This window comes from Typopeltis vanoorti, chromosome 8 (assembly GCF_054136105.1).
Source record: "Typopeltis vanoorti isolate ZY-2024b chromosome 8, IOZ_Tvanoo_1.0, whole genome shotgun sequence".
Lineage (NCBI taxonomy): Eukaryota > Metazoa > Arthropoda > Arachnida > Uropygi > Thelyphonidae > Typopeltis > Typopeltis vanoorti.
Window position 1 is genome coordinate 129,256,721 of NC_143556.1, and position 21,220 is coordinate 129,277,940.

General features: G+C 35.7%; 2 protein-coding genes across 2 annotated transcripts in view; one reads left to right on the forward strand and one right to left on the reverse strand.

Annotated features, from left to right (window-relative positions):
* LOC150104348 (uncharacterized) overlaps positions 1-21,220 on the forward strand; it is a 63,816-nt gene that overhangs the window by 26,000 nt on the left and 16,596 nt on the right. Inside the window, exon 3 of the mRNA XM_090396306.1 lies at positions 5,355-5,546. Within this exon, the coding sequence (XP_090252432.1) occupies positions 5,355-5,546 (192 nt within the window). The remainder of the gene's footprint in view (positions 1-5,354; positions 5,547-21,220) is intronic.
* LOC150104349 (acetyl-CoA acetyltransferase, mitochondrial-like) overlaps positions 1-21,220 on the reverse strand; it is a 504,637-nt gene that overhangs the window by 10,224 nt on the left and 473,193 nt on the right. The gene's annotated exons all lie outside the window — the stretch shown is intronic.

The window sequence follows — 21,220 nt, forward strand, 5'->3', positions numbered from 1 at the left end:
GGTCAGAAGCCCCAGAAAATTCCTGAAAGGCAAGGGGAGTTCACCTCCCAGTTATTTGGCTTTGACCTTTAATTGATCCCAGTAAGAGATTGGAAAAGCAAAAATTTCTTCAAGTATGGATTAAGCCATCCTTGCAACAGAGTATATGGAAATGATCATCATTATTATTATTACATAATACCTCCAAGGAGGACACCTACTCTACAACTTCGTCTCCACCACTCCAGGAACCACAACTACCTTCATCACCTACATCAATGCCATCTACCACCCACCATCACTAGTATTTTCGTAGACAATCACAAACATCCATGCCCACAGCAGGATTTGAACCTGCAGCCTTTTGGCTGGAGAGTGGATATGATAACCACTCAGTCAACCAGGCCAGCTTATGCAATGCAATGTGGAATGGAGTTTCACGTTTTAAATCAGAATGAGTTGGTAAAGATATTAAGCAAGGGTTCAAGGGGATGTTGATATGCATGTACATGAATGCCAGAAGTATCAGAAACAATGGAGGATTTTTTTGACATTGGTCAGCTTTGGAATTGCAACTGTAGCTGCATGGACCATACAGTCTGTTACATACTTTTTTTGCTTTATTGATAAATGTTTGGCTGACTGTTTTAGCATTAAATTTTGCAAGATGTGAATAAGCATTCCAGTTAGCCTGGTCCATTTTCCACACAATCATCTGTGTTAGAGAATATGTCTTCCTGTGAAGACATAGTGCAAATATCAGAAAAATGATCACTCCCATAGATGCTCTCTTTGACATATCACAGAGGCAGTAGAATATTCAGGGGAGCATATTTTAAGAGCTGTTGCAGAATGCAGATGGATAGGCTATGAAAGAAAGTATTGACTCCATTATTAATAAGGAAGAGGTCATGATTGTCAAGCATTTCCTCAATGATATAGGCTTGCCCATTCATTTTGGCACAACCCCACAGAGTTGTGGGATACTGCCAAAATGGGCTGAAGCAATTACAATATGAGATAATGAGTTCCATTTAACTCATAACCTGGTGTGGTAAATATATTGAACATACTGTAATAAAAAATCCAACAGATAGGCAAATTGCTACTGCTTCCAGAGCCATATTGGACGTCATCATATAGCACAGAAACTTAGCATTATCCATATGCTCAAAAAAAGAGCTATAAAGCACACAACAGATAAGAATGATCTACAAATGGAATTAACTACAATATCCAGAGAACTATCTTTAAATGGTTATCCAAAAAGACTACAACAAGATTCTCTTGACTGATACACCACATAGACAATGTGATGACGTCCAATACATCAGTACTATTACTATTCCATTTGTCAGCAGCATTTCCAAAAAATTAGCTAACCTTCTAAAACCACATAATATCAGAGTAGCATTCAAGCCAATCAACACTATTCAGAAATTTTTAAGATCACCGAAAGATCCTCATCCATTCTACAAGTACTTTGGAGTATATAATATACCTTGCTCATGTGGTATTAGTTATGTAGGTCAGATCTCTAGAAGCTTTGAAACGAGAAAGAAAGAACACATATGTCAGAAACAACAGACAAGACATTTCAGGCCTTTCTTGCCACTTTGCCTCTACTAACCATCACATTGAGTGGGATAAGAGCCTTATGCCCTATATAGAAGATAACTATCATTCAAGAACCTTCAAGGAAGCAGCTACAGTCACCCGTAAAACTGAAAACCTAAACAAGAATCAAGGTCTAACCTTACCAGAAATTTGGAAAGCTTTAATCAGATCACTAAACATCAAAGAAATGAACTTTCATAACAATTACATCATGAGCCATAACGAATAAATCACGTTCCCGAGACACGCGCATTGCCTCGTTCAGTACTAATTTTTTGTATGAATTAGAACCATCAGTTATAACCTAGTCTGTTACCTTCATATAGCTTACTAGTTTGTATTCCCTGAAGATGCCGATAGAAAAATATTGGCGAAGCATGTAGGATAATAAAATAAAGCTACTTGACGAACATTATATAAAAAAAAGTGTAATAGTCTTATAAATAATAGTCGAGAAAAAATTCAACACACAGAAAGGCTTGTATTTGGGCAAAAAATACCAGTTCCATTGTAAAAATTTTCCTAATGTTTTAGCTTTGTAGACTTGTCCAATTGCCAGAAGACTGAGGAATTACCCTTATACGGTTTATATTATCAATTGATTTTGGGAAGTATAGATGGCTAATGTACATCTCTTCCTCTGGAAAAAAAAAATTAATACATCTGATGTGTTATCCATAGATACTGAAGTATCAGTTTATTCTGTGTGAGTGTCTGGTGTAAGTAATATCCCTACTATCAATTTTTTTACAAGTGGGTTCTCATTGAATGGAACCATGATTGGAGTTGTTTTTGGAGTGAGAGCATGGGTTGTGCAACTGTGCTGAACTCAAAGTTCAGGTATAGTGAAATTATCAGATGGCAGAATAGACATAAGATTTTGAGTTCTGTTGATACTTACCTGCCATCTTCTCAAAATTAGAGGATCTCAGGACAAGCATGGTAATGGTTAACTTCCTTTTTGGATATCCTGATATGATATATTATCTTCTGTTTTAATCTTTTCCATCGTTCCACTTATGACAAGCACAGGAGTAAGCTGGATGATCTCCCTGATAGCTGACACATTGAACAAGATTTTTTATCATGCTCTTTATTATAGTAGAGCCACGACAAGCCATTTGGGCATGTGCATATTCTGACATTTAAAGCATCTCAGTGGATTAGGGATATACAGACTAACAAGACAGTTGTGATACCCTGCTTTTACAGATGGAGGTTTATGTGTATCAAAAGTAAGGATGAGCCTCACACTCCTTGGTCTAAGTTCTGAACATATCTCATCAGGAACATCAAGGAGATCCTATTCTGATATCACCCCTCTATAAGAAAATTAAATATTTTATGAGATGTTAACTGTGATATGTATTCCTCACATTGATGTTACTCTCACTAGGTTTTCAGAATTTTTATAACATGATGTTTCTACAATGATGTCACCAGAACATAGTTTCTTAACTGTTTTGGGAGAGCCTTCTAAACCCTTTAGAATAAAGAAGAGTGACATTTTTCTTATTGGCTTTCACCTTGCATGGATGGTGAGATAAAGTGGTACATTTATACTGTTATCATGTCTTGTTTCTTACTTTTGTTGTCAAATAATGTATCTATGGTATTAGTACTTGTCTGGGATCTGGTTAGGGGCCCCTGAAACATTTGAGGATGAAGAATTCATGCTCAAGAGATTTTTTGTTCAGCGATAGTGTTCCCCACCCACCTAACCTGGAGCCACACGTGGATACACACTGATCAGCAAGCAGCAACTGCACACGAGAGTTGAACACCAGAGATACTCTGGATTCTATACCAGCACCACAACATGCTTTGAGCCATGTCTCTGGACCATAGGGAGACTTACTGCAACACTATTGACATTTGCAATCAATCCACTAGTGGGCTTGCCTGTAAATGTCAACAGTGTTGCAGTAAGTCTCCCTATGGTCCAGAGACATGGCTCAAAGCATGTCCTGCATGAGACTTTCAGGACCACTCATCTTGCCAAGGCAGAGGCCAAAGTAGTGCAAAACTACCATGATCCCCTTTCTGGATGTCCATGGATCACACCACATGGCAACAAGGTGTGGATTCCCAGTGATGTGCTCTGGAAGAAAAGATAGTTAAAAAAGACTCAGGAGAAGTAGATCAAAGAATACAGGAAGACATAAAGGAAAAAAAAAAAGGCCAGTACTATCTCTGGGAGATTCCCCCCCCCCCATTAACAAGCAGTTAACTTGTGGGGAAGGGATTGGATCGGCATTCTCACCAGCTGGGATCAGGGATGGCATCCTAGTTGCAATTAGATCCGTTGATGCTAGAACCAAATCAAATATTCTTAATCTTCATGCTCTCTCTTTGTTGCCTGAGCCACTCGTCCTTCAAGAATTCCAAAAATTCCATTACTTTGCTACTATGTTTTCTCCGTTGAATTTATGCTGCTATAGTTGAACTCCCCCCCTCCCCAAAATGATTACTCACTGTGCACTTGTCCATGTTTATTTGCTTAAATATTTCCAGCTGATCACCTTCTGTGTTCTCCAGCCTGCCATTGAAACGGCAGGTTGTACAACCTTACCCCAGTCCTGAAGATACTTTCAGGCACAAACTTTGTTTGCTCGCACTTGGATAAAGGATTAAACTAAATTTATTGTTATACTGTAGCCAAGTGAAAAATAAACTTTCAACATCTTTCTCTAAATCCAGAGTAATTTATTAAAAAAAGGTGGCACACCATTTGGCCACTCCTATAGGTAGAGATGACCTGCTAATGCTTCTGCCTGGTATCTCCACTTGGGCCTGGCTCCCACTGAAGAGACCTTAATAAAGGTCGAAACTAGTCTGGGTTGTGGCCCTTCCCTTAATGCATAACATTAGACATATCCACAAGGAGGTGTGTTTTGCATTATGGGAGATACTGAGATAGGAGTTTTGGTAGCTTGCTCCACCTTTGCAAGGAGTGCCCTGGTGTTGTACTACCTTACCCCAGTCCTGAAGATACTTTCAGGTGCAAACTTTGTTTGCTCACACTTGTATAAAGGATTAAACTAAATTTATTATTATTCTCCAGCCTGCCCACCTCCATTTTCAGAACCATTAGTGCTTTCAAGTGAGATGACATAACTCATTTATCATAAGTAACACTCTACCAGCTTGTTCACTTTTCCTGTCCTGCTGAAATATGCTATATTCTTTTACTCCTGCTAGGACATCATGTTCCGCATGGTTAGCCTAGTCGCTATGTGCTTTGCAACCATATGCCTGGGGAAGGAATGTACTAGGTTCAATTCCCGTCGACAACGTGAGGAGCTTAAGGATCTTCCTCAGCCATAGCAAAGTTAGCCGGTCTTGGGCGTGGACAGCAGTTTTTTCCACCAGTTGATTGGGGATTTTCATCCCGCAAGCAGGCAAACGCCCCGTGAACACACAAGCTACAATCATAGGATATAGTACAGCAACGAAGGCAATGGGAAACTGCCTTGCTCATAATCATTTCCCTAGTATGGTAGCATATAGCTGAGGGAATAACATCATGTATCATTTGCATTGCACTGATTCCAAATAATCTTGGAACAGGCTAAGCTATTGCTGCTTTTACCTGTTCATTTCTATTCCCTTTATTCCTGATACTGCTGTCACTTTTATAAAGAAATATCAATTTTAATTTGTTAGTTTAATATATAACAAAATATTAAATCTGTTGCAAGAAGTTCTTTAACTAATAATACTGCAATTGCATTTATCCCCCTTTTTTTTTTTTACAGGATAGACAAGGGCATAAAGTCCATTTTTCTGACGAACCTAAAAACACATGGAGTGATCATTCAAGTCCATATGGTTGTCACATGTTACCAACTATTGCTTCTTTTCCTTCTTCCAAACTGGATACTTTGTCATTAGAACCCTTACAACAAGGTGAACAATATTATGTAGATCTTGCTGGCATCATTAGAAAAGTGAGTAAAAATTAGTGTATGGATAATATAAATTAAAAATGCCAAGAAATTGTATTCTTGTTTAATCATTATCCAAATGTAAGCAAACAAAGTTTGCACCTGAAAGTATCTTCAGGGCTAGTTGCCCTGGTGTTGTACCACCTTACCCCAGTCCTGAAGATATTTCAGGCGCAAACTTTGTTTGCTCACACTTGGATAAAGGATTAAACTAAATTTATTATACTCGAACCAAGTGAAAAATAAACTTTCAAAGTTTGCACATGAAGTATCTTCATGACTAGGCTACTTTATATAGATGCTATTGACTTCACATTAATTGTCTTGATATGTAGATAAGTTGAGAGGGATAGTTCAAAAAGGTAAGATAAGTTGTATTTCTAGCTTGGGGTAAGATAAGGACCTGCTTAAGCTAAGTAAAATATTAACAGCTGGCATATACATCTGGTTTCATTTAGATAAATCTATGCTCAAAAAGAATTCCTGATCCATTTTTAGGCATGCATGCATCTCAGTTAACTTACTGGACTTCCTCAGCTTATATTATTCCACATGTGGAATAATATAAGCTGAGGAATATCATACACAAATGATCTGTTTTGTCCTATTCATTGATGTAGGTTATTGGCTGTCTGAGACATTTATTAAGTAGTTGATATTTCACAGAATTTCAAACAAGCCACTTGTCACAGTACACAGGTACGATGTTGCAAAAATTCAAATTTTATCAGATAGAAAGAAGAACTGAAGTCCTTATTTGGTGTTCTCTAAGGTTGGATAAAAAGAAGTTAAATGTTGGGTGAGAGCTGGTTGTAATATGCCAATCAATGATTTTTGTTAAATCAGCGTAGCTATACTTGTTAAGGATAAAGGAATTTTTCATTGCAACTGATTACTAAAAAAAAATCTTATAATGAATTCTGTGTAACACTCCATCTAGTTGTGTGTGAAGGGGGTGTCCAAAATTTCATGTGCTGGTCTTGTGGAAGTGAATTTTTTTGTGTTCCATGGATCTTTCTGTCTATCCATAATAGGCCTGGATGTGTGCGAGAGAGAGGATGGAGTTCATTCTTCAGTTAACAGATGAGTGTTAGTTTGACATAGTTTGAACATGGTATAGAGATTATATTTATTCAATTTTGCTATCTTATCAGATGTACCTTAGATACAAGACATAGGAATAGTTGTGATTTGGTATTGTAGTATTTTATCTATATTATAGATTATAGTGGTTTTAGCCATTGGCAAGGTTTCTGATGTAAGAGCCGTGCCCTTAGAACAAATAGGCCTGGCTGAACGAGTTTGGTTTTAAGGATCCCATATTGCTGGGAAATGATGGTAGTATATTCCAGCAAGTAGTTTGCTTTCTATAAATAAAAAAGAAAATATATATATATATAATGAATCATTCAAAAGAAATGTGCATTGAAAATTATAAAAAAAAAAGAAAATAGTTATTTAATTTTTTTTTTCCCTACAATTCATAGGGTAATTTCTGTTCAAATGCATGAAAAATGAATGCGTTGTATGTGGACAAATGACACATCTTCTATATAATGCAGTCAGACTAAAGGTTTGAACAGAGTACTATATTCTCTAAATTTTCTATTAAAATTTGTCGTGGTTGTTAGAACCCATTGCAGTTCCATCTAGTTGTGACTTTTTCATTTCCATACAAAATAACCTGCATGTGTGGTATGTTAAAGACATTGTGGAACATCCACTCTAGCCATTGTTCATAAGGTTCCATGAAAATTCATCCCAAATGCAGTTGATCAAAACACAATTCACCAATAACACTGGCCAACAAAAAAAAAAATTTTTTTTTCTGCTGATTATGATCTGACACTTGTTTTTTACTAATTTGGGTGCGCTGATTTCAAATATCAAACCCATTTTTCTCTATCACATTTTCTTTTTGCTAATTTGTAATTTTTTGATAGTTTTAAGGAGGCAGTACTATTTAGAGGATCAAAAAAAATCGATTTTTAATATTATTTTCTGAAAGTATGTACTTTTAAAAATCTGTTCCTAACTTTTTATCAAGAAATTCGAAAAATTCCCGAAGATATAGCCTATTATTCAAAGCGGTGTGCAGATCAGAATCGGAGCGCTCCCTGGTCTTGCTTGTTAGTAAACGAATAAATGCATAAGAACCTGCAACGGACGTACTGGCGCTTTGAATGCGAGAGAGGCCGATAACCGACCTAATACATTTAGGTGATGAAAAGTAGGCGATGACAACTTCCCTTATCAATTTCCTACAGTTCATTTCCATCAAAATAGTACACAGCTTGTGAGCTCTTCATCTCAATGTGCATAACTTTACACTTGGCCACGATAATACATAATGTTGGATAAAATATATTGGAGTTTTTAAATAAAATTTTATATACTTTTTGCTGGATGTGTAAGCCATAAAGTTATTTTATATTATAATGTCGAGTTACTTTATAATGCACACGTCTCATTAAAAGTATTAATTTTACTTCTTTATTATCATTAGTCCAGAGATTTTGAAAATAAATTACCAATTTTTCTAAATCTATTATTTGTATTTTTACCTTTTCGTATTTCTTTGTTCATGTATTTTTATAAGTTTTTTGTTATAGCTTAGATATGTTCTTTTATAGTTCTGTTACAAAATTGTTCGATCTCTCTGTATTTTTCCCTCTTCTCATTTTGCAAGTGTGCTGTTTCTTATGTCGTCTATTTTTGTTTCTACTATCTTGGAACTGAGCCATTTCTGGTAACTTTTGTTATTATTATTATCCCAGTTTCATGGTCCTCTTTTCCATTTACTTGTTATTTCTAAGCTTTCTGTTGCTGCTTTTGTCAGGATTTGTTTCAGATTTTCTATTCCTCTTCTATGTCATTTGATTCATGCATATTTTCTGTTTTTAAATCAGTGCATTTCTGATAGTTTTGCCAGTATATAATAAAGAAATTTTGTAACTCGGTTGTTAGTCATTTTCCACTTTATTGGTTTAAATCAAATTTTTGCCAGTACTGTATGATGTTCAGAGTTTAAATCAAAGTCTCTAAATTTTTTTACATCTAGGATTTGCTCGACTAATTTTAAAATTGCAATAATGTAGTCAATAACTGATAATAGAAAGAGCACAGGAATATCACAAGAATGTCTAACTTTGTTTCCTTGACTATAGCAAGGCTTTTGACTCTGTAGATCATGTGAAACTGTGGAATGTGTTAAGAACAATTGTAGTCCCAGACCATTTCGTTATCCTTCTGAGGAATCTTTATTATGAACAAGAAGCTACTGTCCGAACAGATCTTGGAGAAACTGAGTATTTCACAATAGGTAAAGGAGTGCGACAAGGATGTATTTTATCTCCATACCTGGTGCAGCAAATACATTTTAAGAATGGCAGGGCTGGAGTTGGAATTAAAATTGGTGGAAAAAATATTAATAATTTGAGGTATGCAGATGATACCATCTTGCTAGCAGAATGCAAAGAAGATTTGAAGGAACTTATTATAAAAGTTAAAGAAGAAAGTGCTACATATGGTCTTAAACTTAACCTCAAAAAGACAAAAGTTATAACAACATGTGAACTTGATGATTTTGAAGTAGGGAGAAAATGGAAGCAGTTAACAATTTTGTGTTCCTAGGATCCCCAATTGATAAAGATAGTTATTGTACCGAAGGAGTTAGAAGATTATTACTTGGGAAAAAAGCAATGCCAAATTTAAGCAAGATCTTTAAGGATAAAGATATTACTAATTATATGAAGAGCCAAAGGCTTCAATTCGGCGACATGAACTTATTTAAGTTCAGGGATATTACATCCCATACAGCTCCTAGGAGCTAAGTTCACATTATGGGTAAATACCAAGAATAGTGATCGGAGCTTGCTCCCCCCTTACTATGAGTTGCCTCAGTTTGCACTACCAAATGGGTCAGGTGTTGCACTATCCGCGTATTTGCTTATGCTTGGAATCGCCAAACTTTATATAATTTCTATATTCGGCATGAAACTCTTTGAGTTTCTTATTCAGCTAAGAAACAATATGGGATGTAATATTCCTTAACTTAAATAAGTTCATGTCGCTGAATTGAAGCCTTTGGCTCTTCATATAATTAGTAATTTATTAGGACACCTTCTTGGCAATTCTCATAGAAGGGATGTAAGTTCTGTTTGCTACAAACTTGGTATTAACTAGGTCTACCTACTCACTGATGAGACCTCAATAAAGGTTGAAACTGGTCTGGGTAGTGACCCTCTCTCATAATGTAGAACAGTAATACAGCTCCTAGGAGCCAAGTTCGCATTATGGGTAAATACCAAGAATAGTGTCCGGAGCTTGCTCCACCCTTACTATGAGTTGCCTCAGTTTGCACTACCAAATGGGTCAGGTGTTGCACTATCCAGGTATTTGCTTACGCTTGGAATCGCCGAACTTTATATAGTTTCTATATTCAGCATGAAACTCTTTGAGTTTCTTATTTGGCTAAGAAACAATATGGGATGTGATATCCCTTAACTTAAATAAAGATATTAGCCTCACAACAAAAATCAGAATCGTGAAAGCAATGGTATTCCCTGTGGTGGTGCTGTATGGATGTGAAAGTTGGACCCTGAGAAAGTGTGAAAGAAGGAAGATAGATGCATTTGAATTATGGGTTTGGAGACGCTTACTAAGAATACCATGGACTTCAAAGCAAACCAATAAATCAGCAATAGACAGAATAAAGCCAGATTGCTCCCTTGAAGCTATGATCATCAAGCTAAAATTGTCATACTTCGGATATATTATGCGAGCAGATGACAGTTTGGAGAAGATGATGATGCTTGCTAAAGTTGATGGAAGCAGGAGAAAAGGAAGACCAAGAATTAGATGGGTGGATGGAGTTAAAGAAGCAACTGGAGTGCACTTGGAGGTTTTGAAAGACATGGTTAGGGAGAGATCGAAATGGACAGTGTATGTTCGTGGAGTCAGAAACGACTCGATGGATCATAACACACACAGTCAATAACTGACTTATATTCCCTGGCTGACCATGTATATTCATGTATTTCTTTATGTTCATTATTCTCATATTAGTATAAATGACGAAATCTCGCAATTTGCAACCATTTTGATTACATACATCTTCATCAAATATTGCAATGTTTGTTTTGTATTTTCTGTTCTGGCATTTAAGTCTCCTACTAGTAGTAAATAGTCTGTTTTATTTGTTTTATCTATGATTTTCTGCAGTTTTCGTCACTGCAGATATACCCTGATTATTGTTGTGTGACCTTTTAATGTTTTGAGTCTAATTTCTATTAGCTGTTATTTAGTATTTATAACATACAACATTGTTCTTCATAGATTAGTTTATCATTATTCATGCTTTTACTTTGTCTTTTTTTTTTAACTCTGCTATAGATTTGTATATAGTTATTCATTTGTGTGGTACCTTTTTCTTTGTTTCTGTTACTATACATATCTGTATACTGGCTTGGTTTAGTTGTTCATCAAGTTCTTCTCATTTAGGTGCAATGTCCTTGCATTCCAAGTTGCGATTTTCATTATATGTTCCTTATTCCAGTTTTGTTTATCTTTTCCTGAATCATGGTCGTTTCTCCTGACAGTCTGTGCAGCTTTCTTTGGCTGAAACTTGAAAGTATATGAAATTCCCCAGGACAGGTTACTAGACTTTTGCTGAAAAAGTCTAGTGATAGGGCTGCAACCTAATTCCTCTGGACAGGCAGTTATGGCAGAATTTACTCTGTTAGGGATATACTACCCATATCGGTCGCCAGTGCCTAGTTTGTACTTTTAGAAAACAAGGTGGACTACAAGGTGAGGTTGGCATTTGAGAGGTATCTGAGTTATCCTCTCTCATACAGGGATGGAAGTTTTTTTTTTTTTTTTGCTGACAAACAAGTGAACCAGATAGAAAAATGCCTTAAATCACACACAGTGATTTAAGGCATTGCTTTGCCCTTAATTCATAACAACTCAACCAAATTCCATTTTCCTTTAGCACTGTGGTCTGCTGACCATTGGCATTCTTCAGAAGTTAGAATGCAACTTCCAACTACTGCTCATCTAAATATAGCAATATATGAGCATGCTTCAAAAAGCTTTGTAAGTTTTTTCAAATTTTTCTAATTCTTCACTCATCATTCCTATTTTATTATTTTTTTTATATATTTTTTTTTAACAAACTGCATCAGTCACGTCCTCAAACCCAGAATTGCATGCACATGTATACTCATCAGTATTCTTAGCTTAATCCTCCCCTTATCAACTGCAATTACTTGCCTTTGAGGACATTCGAGAGATAAATGCATATGGCACTCCTGTCATTGAGGAATAACAGAAACAGGAATATTTTGAAAGTTTATTTTTCACTTGGTTAGAGTATAATAAAATTAGTTTAATCCTTTATCCAAGTGTGAGCAAACAAAGTTTGCACCTGAAAGTATCTTCAGGACTGGGGTAAGGTGGTACAACACCAGGGCAACTCATTGCAAAGGTGGAGCAAGCTACCAACACTCCTATCTCAGTATCTCCTATAATGCAAAACACATCTCCTTGCAGATATGTCTAATGTTATGCATTAAGGGAGCAAGGAGATGTGTTTTGCATTACATTATAGGAGATACTGAGATAGGAGTGTTGGTAGCTTGCTCCACCTTTGCAACGAGTTGCCCTGGTGTTGTACCACCTTACCCCATTCCTGAAGACACTTTCAGGTGCAAACTTTGTTTGCTCACACTTGGATAAAGGATTAAACTAATTTTATTAGAAACAGGAATGTGAAACAACATTGAAAAATCATCAGGATTTGAATGATTTTTGTTTCCAATATATTTATTATTATATTCTGAGAAAACCTTAGCAAACTACAGGAATGTCATTCCCAAAAATACAGTTAGGTATATATCCTATAGCAGCGTTTTTCAAACTATTTTGACCTCAGCCCACAATAAGAAATACATTTTACATTGTGACGCAGCAAACACACACAAACTGAACCAAAAATTTCACAAAACAATAAGTACCCTTATTATATACAGTAAAAGAGTAGCAAAATATCAAATATGATTTTAACATTTAAATACAACATCGAAAAATAAACAATTGCACAAACAAGAATTAGTTCGATTTTGTACACATTTTTCAAATCTAAGATATGAAAAATTTTTAAGAAATTTTAGATTTGCACAATACAGATGTTGAATATATCAACATGGAATCTTATGTTCCTATTACTGCTACTAACTATTATTATTATTAGTAGTAGTAATAATAATGATTAATGTTATTCCTCCTCAACCTAATGATTGATGGGATAGCAATGCTACTTTACTTGAATAATTATAGAACAATATGGTTTCCTACTGATTTTCATGTCAGATATGTTTGTTTGTTCATGAGACTGATTTGCCTGTTTCTTGGAGGGAAAGTCCTGCTATCTCCATATTAGGCCTGCTAACTTACCTTCAGTTGAAGAGGACTGATAAAAACGCACATCGTAAATTGGATTCGAACCCTGGTCTTTCTAACTAAAGGGCTTCATTTATACCAACTGAACTACGTGGCTCCATTATCATTATTATTACTGGTAGTAATATGTGACATCAATATAGCAATTCTTCTGGGATGAATTTTACTCACATTCTGTATTTGAAGCATTTATAAAAAATTGTTGAGCTGTTCCACTTTTCAGTTGAACTATATTCTGGACTACAAAGAAACAACTTGTCGAATGTATTACAATAACTCTCTGGACAGTGGAATTCACAGAAGTTCTCTGCACGGTTCAGTTTTAGTTCCAACTGGATCACTTTTATTATAACATTTTTGTAAAGAAGTTTTGAAATGATATTAGTAATTCTGCTTTGGCTGGATGAAATTTAATGAAATTTTATCTTGAGTAATGTTATGTGTTGTTACCGAACACTTTTGAACAGTAGTTTGCAATAAAATTACATTTTTGATGAATTATGAAAGAATTCATCAAAAAAAATTATCAATGGTTTTTTTTTTTTTTTTTTTTTTTGATGAATTGCGATTTGGCGAACTGTCTTTCGATTAGCTGTTTTAGATGAATTTTCATGGACCCCCTCAACAAAGGGAGATAATAGAAAACTACATCTTATAATCAAAATACTGGACTGTATGAATGAAGACATAATGAGGAACTATGAAACCTGTTTCAAAGACCCAACATCCTATAATTTATCACAAGCAAGATAATTGTGTTTAGTCATGTTTGGAAAGCAGATGACCAGTTAAACAAATACCTCAAACCGAATGGATAGATGTGATAAAGCGAGACTTAAGACAGCTGGACAAATGCTTTACACCAGCATGATGACAGCATTAGATCTATTGTAAATGGTCCATTAAGTGGAAAAGGCTTTGCTGTAATCACCTGCTTTATAATTCTGCATGTCTGGGAATCTCCCGGGTCAAGACTACATGATTACTTTCTCTTAGTGTAAATGGTGTGGCTACATTGGTTATTGCTAAGCTCCCTGATGCTATGATCAACTCCAGCACTCTTGAATCCCCTGTTCCTTCTATTACATGTTCTCTCAGGTAATTTTTTCTTAGCAGCTGTCTAAATTCCAAATCTATGTTCCCATAGTTGAAGTTCTCCATACTTACTCTACACACACTAGTTTACCAATGAATGCCAGGGTTACATTCTCCCAGGTTTATAGCAGTATTAGCTATATATTTAATCCTGTTGGCTTCTATCTCACACTTGATGTCCTTAGATGAACTGTCCTCCCGATGTACTTTTAATCTTTCTGCTTCTAGAAAACCCCTCTGTCCTCCCTGAAAATATTACATTCCTTGCATTCGGTCCCCATGCAAAACTGAGCCTTCACAAAACTATTATCCTCCATCAACCAAGTGTCACTAGTGCCTATAGCTTTTGACTAAGTTGAACTAACCAATGCTAAAAAGGCCTCACCTTTATTCTGAATACCTTTTGGCATTAGTGTACACAAACTGCAATACTCGCTTAATCCCACAACCTCTCTTATACCTTGTGTTGATGATCCCAGTAATATTAAGAACCTGGGGAGCTACATTCAAATCATGCTCACCTGCAACCTCCACCTCCTTCCAAAAAAAAAAAAAAGTTTCCTTGACTTAGCATTCCAGAACTTTCATTGAATAATACTTTCTCAAGACACCTAACTTTGAATCCATTCAAATGCAGACCATTTGCTTTTTTTTATACAAGTCCTTTCATCCATTAGTCAGTCCACACATCCACGAACTCTGCACCATTTCTCCTGCGTAAGCCAACTCATTCACAATCATTGCTCATCATCTCACCTCAGTTCTATCAAACCCTGGCAGCAGATTCACAATTTTCACTTTTATCTGTACTAGCAACTCCTTTATATCTTCATGCCCACTAATCACCTGCTAGATCATTAGTACTAGCAAATATACTGTCTTTCACTTTTCCTTCTTTGCATCCTTACAACATTAATAACATCCTTACTTTTGGTCCCAGGGAAACAAAATTTTGTCATACTCTCCTAAAGCACTCTTCTTGTTATGGATTCACCATACAAAATTCAATCCTCTCTCTCTATTTCACTTTTTCTTGCTCCTTGAATCTCTTCCCTTCTTTAGCTTCTATGCAATATGTCACCTATGTTTTTCCCCAACCATTACATCTCACATTTTGTTCTGTAGAGAATGCCATGTAAGTATGCTATCTTTCATTATTTTCATTTTTCACCATTTCATTCTTGCTATCATTCATACCACATGCACCCTCACTTCCAACACTTGATTTGCAACACAAACGTACCAAGAATCACACTTGTATTTTCAAATGTTTCATTGTTCACTTGTTACCATTCTTCTACGAAGCGAATACATTTTGCACATGCTGAAGTGAACAAAATCATACATACTAAAATTGCCTGCCACTATTCTATGCCACACAATACAGTACACTTCAAATAAAAATAATAGCTTTTAAAACTACAAAAACAAACAAATCCCCCATAAAAATAACACAGAAAAAATACCTTTTTTGAAACATCTTATCTTTTGGGTAAATCTCTGCACACTCTCAAAGTTCTGTAAGTAGAAATAATCTATACCATCAACTATATGATGTGGGGAGGTTAATATTTAAGTGTTTTACTGATTTCTTTGAGCCAAAAAATAACTTCTTTTTTTTTTCCAATAATGTGAGAACTAGTGGCAATCTGGTAAGTAGAATGATTAAGAAAATTATGCATTTTTATTGAATTGATTCATAATTATTATATCTACATGAAGTCAAGACTCATTGCAGGAGGCCCATGCTACCCATTATTCATAGCTACCGTTCACCTATCACATCTTACCTTAAATTCATTCATTATCAGAGCACTCACAACCACCTTTGACAGTTCACATTCCAGTCATTCACCACTTTCCAAGCAAAAAATCAGTCCTCACACTCCTGCTTACCACTCTTACATAACTTCCAGGGATGATCCTTGTCTTCCTCACTCATCTTATATTGAAAAAGATTTCCACCTGTCAACCAAACTTTGCAACCTACAAAAATTTAATTTCTTGTAGGGAGCATTTGAGAGACCTGCTACCATCTTCACTTGTTTCTTCTTAATCTTCTCTGCTGTCTCATACCCATGAAACCTAGCTGACCAAATGTATGGAAATGAGACAATATACAGCCATATCATTCATATCATAGCCTTAAATGAGTAGGATAATAACCTCTTTATCTCTGTTTATCAGTATGTTTTTCAAAATCCAAATAACCTTTTGAGCTATTTTGACATTTTTAGCACTATGGCCTCTGAACTTCAACTCTCTGTTCACAATTACCCCCAAATCCTGTAATCGATTGGTAACCAATCCTGTAATTATTGGTATGAGAGCTAAAGTAAAGAGTCAGGAAAACTAGATCACAATGGAAGGAATTGAGTATACACTGCTTCGAAAGAAGTTAATTGGCACCCCCTATGGGCCAGCTGCATCATGCCATGTAACAAGTCACGTTTGTATTCGGTATAAATTGAAGGAATACAATGTTCCCAAATAAGGTGCAACTGTGTCTGGATGAAAGGGCTGCAAGAAGGGAACTGACGAAGTTTGAAAGAAGCATTGTGATAGGATTCTATGTTACAGGCCTATCTGGTCAGCAAATTGTTTGACAAATTGGGCCATCCCAGGTCAGTCAGTGATACAATACTGAGATGGAAGTACAAGGAGTCGACTGTAAGTGCTACCTGCAGTGGATGACCCACCACACTCACCAAACATGACTGTAGGGTGCAACAAAGGATAATATGTAAAAACAATGATTCATTAGCCAACACATTGAATGCAGAGTTCCAGGCATCAACTGGAACATGAATCTGCACAAAAATATTCAAAACTGAGGCTCACAACATGGGTTTTCATGGTAGGACCACAATGTTTAAGCCCCACATTACCCAAACCAACATGGAGCATTGTCTTTAGTGATGCAAAGAGCATGTACAGTGGGATGTAAAATAGCTTCTTGAGCAGAAAAAGAATATCTAGTTTTCAAAGCCCAGGAAACTATTGATGTGATATGTCCATAGGTAGATAGTTCATCTTATCTGAGGACGAGGGAAAGGGAGCCAAGATCGCTTTTGTGAGAGAAAAGGCAGGACTGCATTTTGGCAGCATTGAAGGTCATTAGGTTATCTTTGCCCCACTGAAGGGTGGTATGGAGACAATGTTTAAGGCACTGGTTGCATATAATCTCGATGTAAGGAATGTCTGGGAATAAATCACCCTCATCATATCAAATTCTACAGACTTCACATCTCTGTGAACAGGTCTATACAACTCTAGTTCATTTCATGCAATCCTAGTATAATTTGTTTGCATGTGACTCTCACCCATATCATATACACTAACAAAGCCCTTACTGAAATAATCCCTTATGCCCTCTGCAGTGGTCACTTTATTCCATTTCCCAGTGTCACCCTTCCATGAAAAATCTTCTCATACTGAAAGAGCTTTCTTGGATTTTATTTGGCCCAAATAGCCAATTTCCTCTCATGTTGTGCGTTTTCTTAAATATGCTTGTCATTTTCAGTCCTATACCTCATTTTTATGCTTAACTGGTGTTTATGTATCTACTGCACAAGTTCTTTTTCTTTGTTCTTGCTTTCACACATTTCTAGGCATAAAAATTTTGACTTTGTAATTAAACCATAAGTGCAGAAATGTAATTATATCACAGATAGTGTGAAAGATGGACACAATCAGTGCATGACTAAAAAATTAAATCAACCGATGGTGATTGTGAACTGCATGTATTACAAGTTGAATATAATTTATAGTTGTCAAGAAAGTTTCTTGAAAAGAAGAAAAAGCTGAGTGGCATTGTACATTTTAATAAAAGTGGTAGATGGATTACACATATGTAAAATATTGATATTGGGGATGTTTAAACAGTACAACTTTTATAGAACTAGGAAAGATGAACAGATTTGGTTTATGGATAAAGTCTTGTGGTTTTCTTGTATAATCTTTCTATCAAAACATAGCTCTTGTGGATGACATTAGGATTTTTCTAGCAAACTCTAGAAGACCATAATCATCATGCTCATAGTAACAGATGTTTACATGGATAGTAGCATTTCTCTTGTTTATCTGAAATCAAACAAGTTGCACAATGCATTATATCTTTATGAAGGGTAAGAAAGGTTGTTGCTTACTGATGAGGATACAAAATTACCTGTAAGTTGATAGAAACAGATAAGTTAGCAGTGGGTTCGAAGGTGTGGTAACATATCCACAAACCACACAGTTACAACAGCATTATGACATGGTGCATTGTCTTGCTGAAAGAGACAATGGTCAGTTCCATAGAAACGCCACCAAGTAGGAAGTAGTGCATTGTCAATCAGAGGTCTCAGGAAAAACAGGACCATACCATCATGTCATTGCTTCATAATACTGCTTTGCAAGCTTTCACGTCCCACTGTATGTGCATACTGCAGTCTTACCATGGAAATCCATGTTTCAAGCCTCGGTTCTAAATGTTTTTGTGCAGATTCATGTTCCAATCAATACTTGGAACTCTGCATTCAATGTGTCAGCAGATGGATGGCAGTTTTTACATATTATCCTTTATAGCACCCTAAGGTCATGTTTGGTGAGTGTGGTAGGTCATCCATCATGGGTAGTACTTGCAATTGGCTCTCTGCACTTCCATCTCAGTATGGTATCGCTGATTGTTGAACTGGGATGGCAACAATTTATCAACAATTTGCAAAACAGATATGCCTGTAACATGGCATCTTATCATGCTACTTTCAAACTCCATCAGTTCCCTTCTTGCAGCCATTTAACCTGGACAGAGTCTCACTGACTTGAGAGCATCATATTCCTCCAATTTATACTGGCTACAAACACAACTCATTACATTGCTCAATGTATAGCATTAACAACAGCATGATATAGGATTAGTTATTCGTCTTTAAATAGTCTCCAGCATTTTCTTGATCATAGAAACAGTATGTATATGGTTTTTGCAAACTTCCACCCACACACATCATACAGATCTTGAATCACATGTACCCTGGAGCATAGTCCCAGCACTATACAGGTAACCCTCGTATAACGCCGCATTATATAAATCGCATTGTGCGAGACTCAGGTCACATAGAAAAACTAGGGTTATGTTCCGAAATCGTTTCTTTTTTAATTATATAAACAACGACATATCCAACAAAAATATATTTTTATTTAATTCAGGTAATTTATGTAAGTTAAGAAAACAAATGCTTAGTATAAAATTATATGAAACTACATTACACATAATGCATAAATGTTTCTGGCAAAATAAAATAAAACATATTTTAATCTTTCATAGCAATACTGGTTTTGTCATGTAATCACTTGATGCATTACTACAAAACAGAAAGTAATTCTATCTTTGGAAACTTTGAATCCAGGAGCTGATCTTTCATTTTTCATAATATAGGTACATTTTTGCATTTTTTTCCAATATAATCCGGATCATCCGCATTGAACACCGTCTGCACTATAAACTTTGAGAGCTTTATTGATATTTGTTTAATAAGATTTCCATCCAAAGGAATTTTCTTTTGAGTGCAGTCTTCTATCCAAATCATTAGATTTCTCCATTTTTTCAATTATAATATTGCGTACACGAGCAAAGTGTTTTGCACTTATCGTTGACCCAGCAATAAACACTTTCTCGGATTTTATCTTCCTTTTGTTTGATTGTTCATATTGTTGATTCACTTAAATTCAAAGTCCCTGCAAAACGCCTGGTTTTTCTCCATTTTTCAACCGATTTTAATTTTTTCTTCAAGAGAAATGAATTTTCTTTTCCATGTTGGTTTTTCCCTTTCATTGGAGTTTGTGGCCATTACTATAAAAATAATTATTTTTTACATAAAAAAAGCATTACATATTTATTATATCACCAGAAAATAAAGTGCTCAGCTTGAGATTAACACACTTATGATTTTTAATGTGCTTTCCTGGCAGAAAATGAAGACAACTTTCAACAATAAACACGGTAAACAATTGACGTGCATGCGTGCTAAAGGGTATTTCCCCTAATATAAATTCGCTACTTATAACTACCTGCACAATATGGGCAGACACTAATTTAACAAAGATAAAATTTGATTTTTAAGTCAATGTGGTGAAAAACATGAAAAGATAAAGGGTTATTACTGCAATCTGTAGACCGCATTATATGAGAGTTACCTGTACTTCAGAAATATATTCTTGCTTTCATCTTTTACACAAGTATGAGAAAACAGCTTTAGAAAGTATCTCAATTTGGATACTTGTATATGGAGGCAAATAATTTTATATTAAATTACTCTAGTATCCTATAATGCACAGCATATTTTCTTTGGGTATGTATATTGTCCTACATTATAGGAAAGTTCACTATCAAGACAAGCTTCAACCTTTATTGAAGTAGTTTTTTCAAAAAGGTTCCATGGTTTCCAAAAGTTTGAGAGTGAACTATGCATGATCTACGAAGATTACTCTGGATACTCTTTTACTCCACAATACTGGGTTTCTGCATTAGTTTCACAAGACGTGCTGTGTACAACACTCTGGTGGAACTAACAGTAGAAAAAATGATACTCTAGAACAGGGGTTCCCAACCTTTTTGTTTCCTAGAGCACATTCTAAAATACTGGTAGGGTGACGGGCACCATCTATTTTTTCAAATTTTTGAATTCGTTTGTTAAATGAATACATACAAAGTTTACATTATAATCAAATGTTTTATTACTTAAAAGTTTACATTATATAAAAATTTAAATATATATATGTAAGTTAGTGTGATCATTGGCCAGTGCTTCATAATTAGGAGAATATGATGATATTTCAGTTCTTAAACTGGAATGAACAACTTCGAATGCACGTCTACTTTACATTGTATGCGTTTAATACTTGTCATGTGTCATTAACGCATGCGTCATATAGCATGCTATGAATTGTTGCGTGATTATTTCAAACTATACGACACACGGTTGAACAGCGGTGGGCGCACACAAATTGGTCGACGGGCGCCATGGTGCCATTGGGTTGGGAACCCCTACTCTAGAACATTGGTTCCCAACCAGTGGTACGTGCTGGGCCATTCAGGGGTACAATTTATAGAAATGGGTTTAAAAGGGGGTACACAA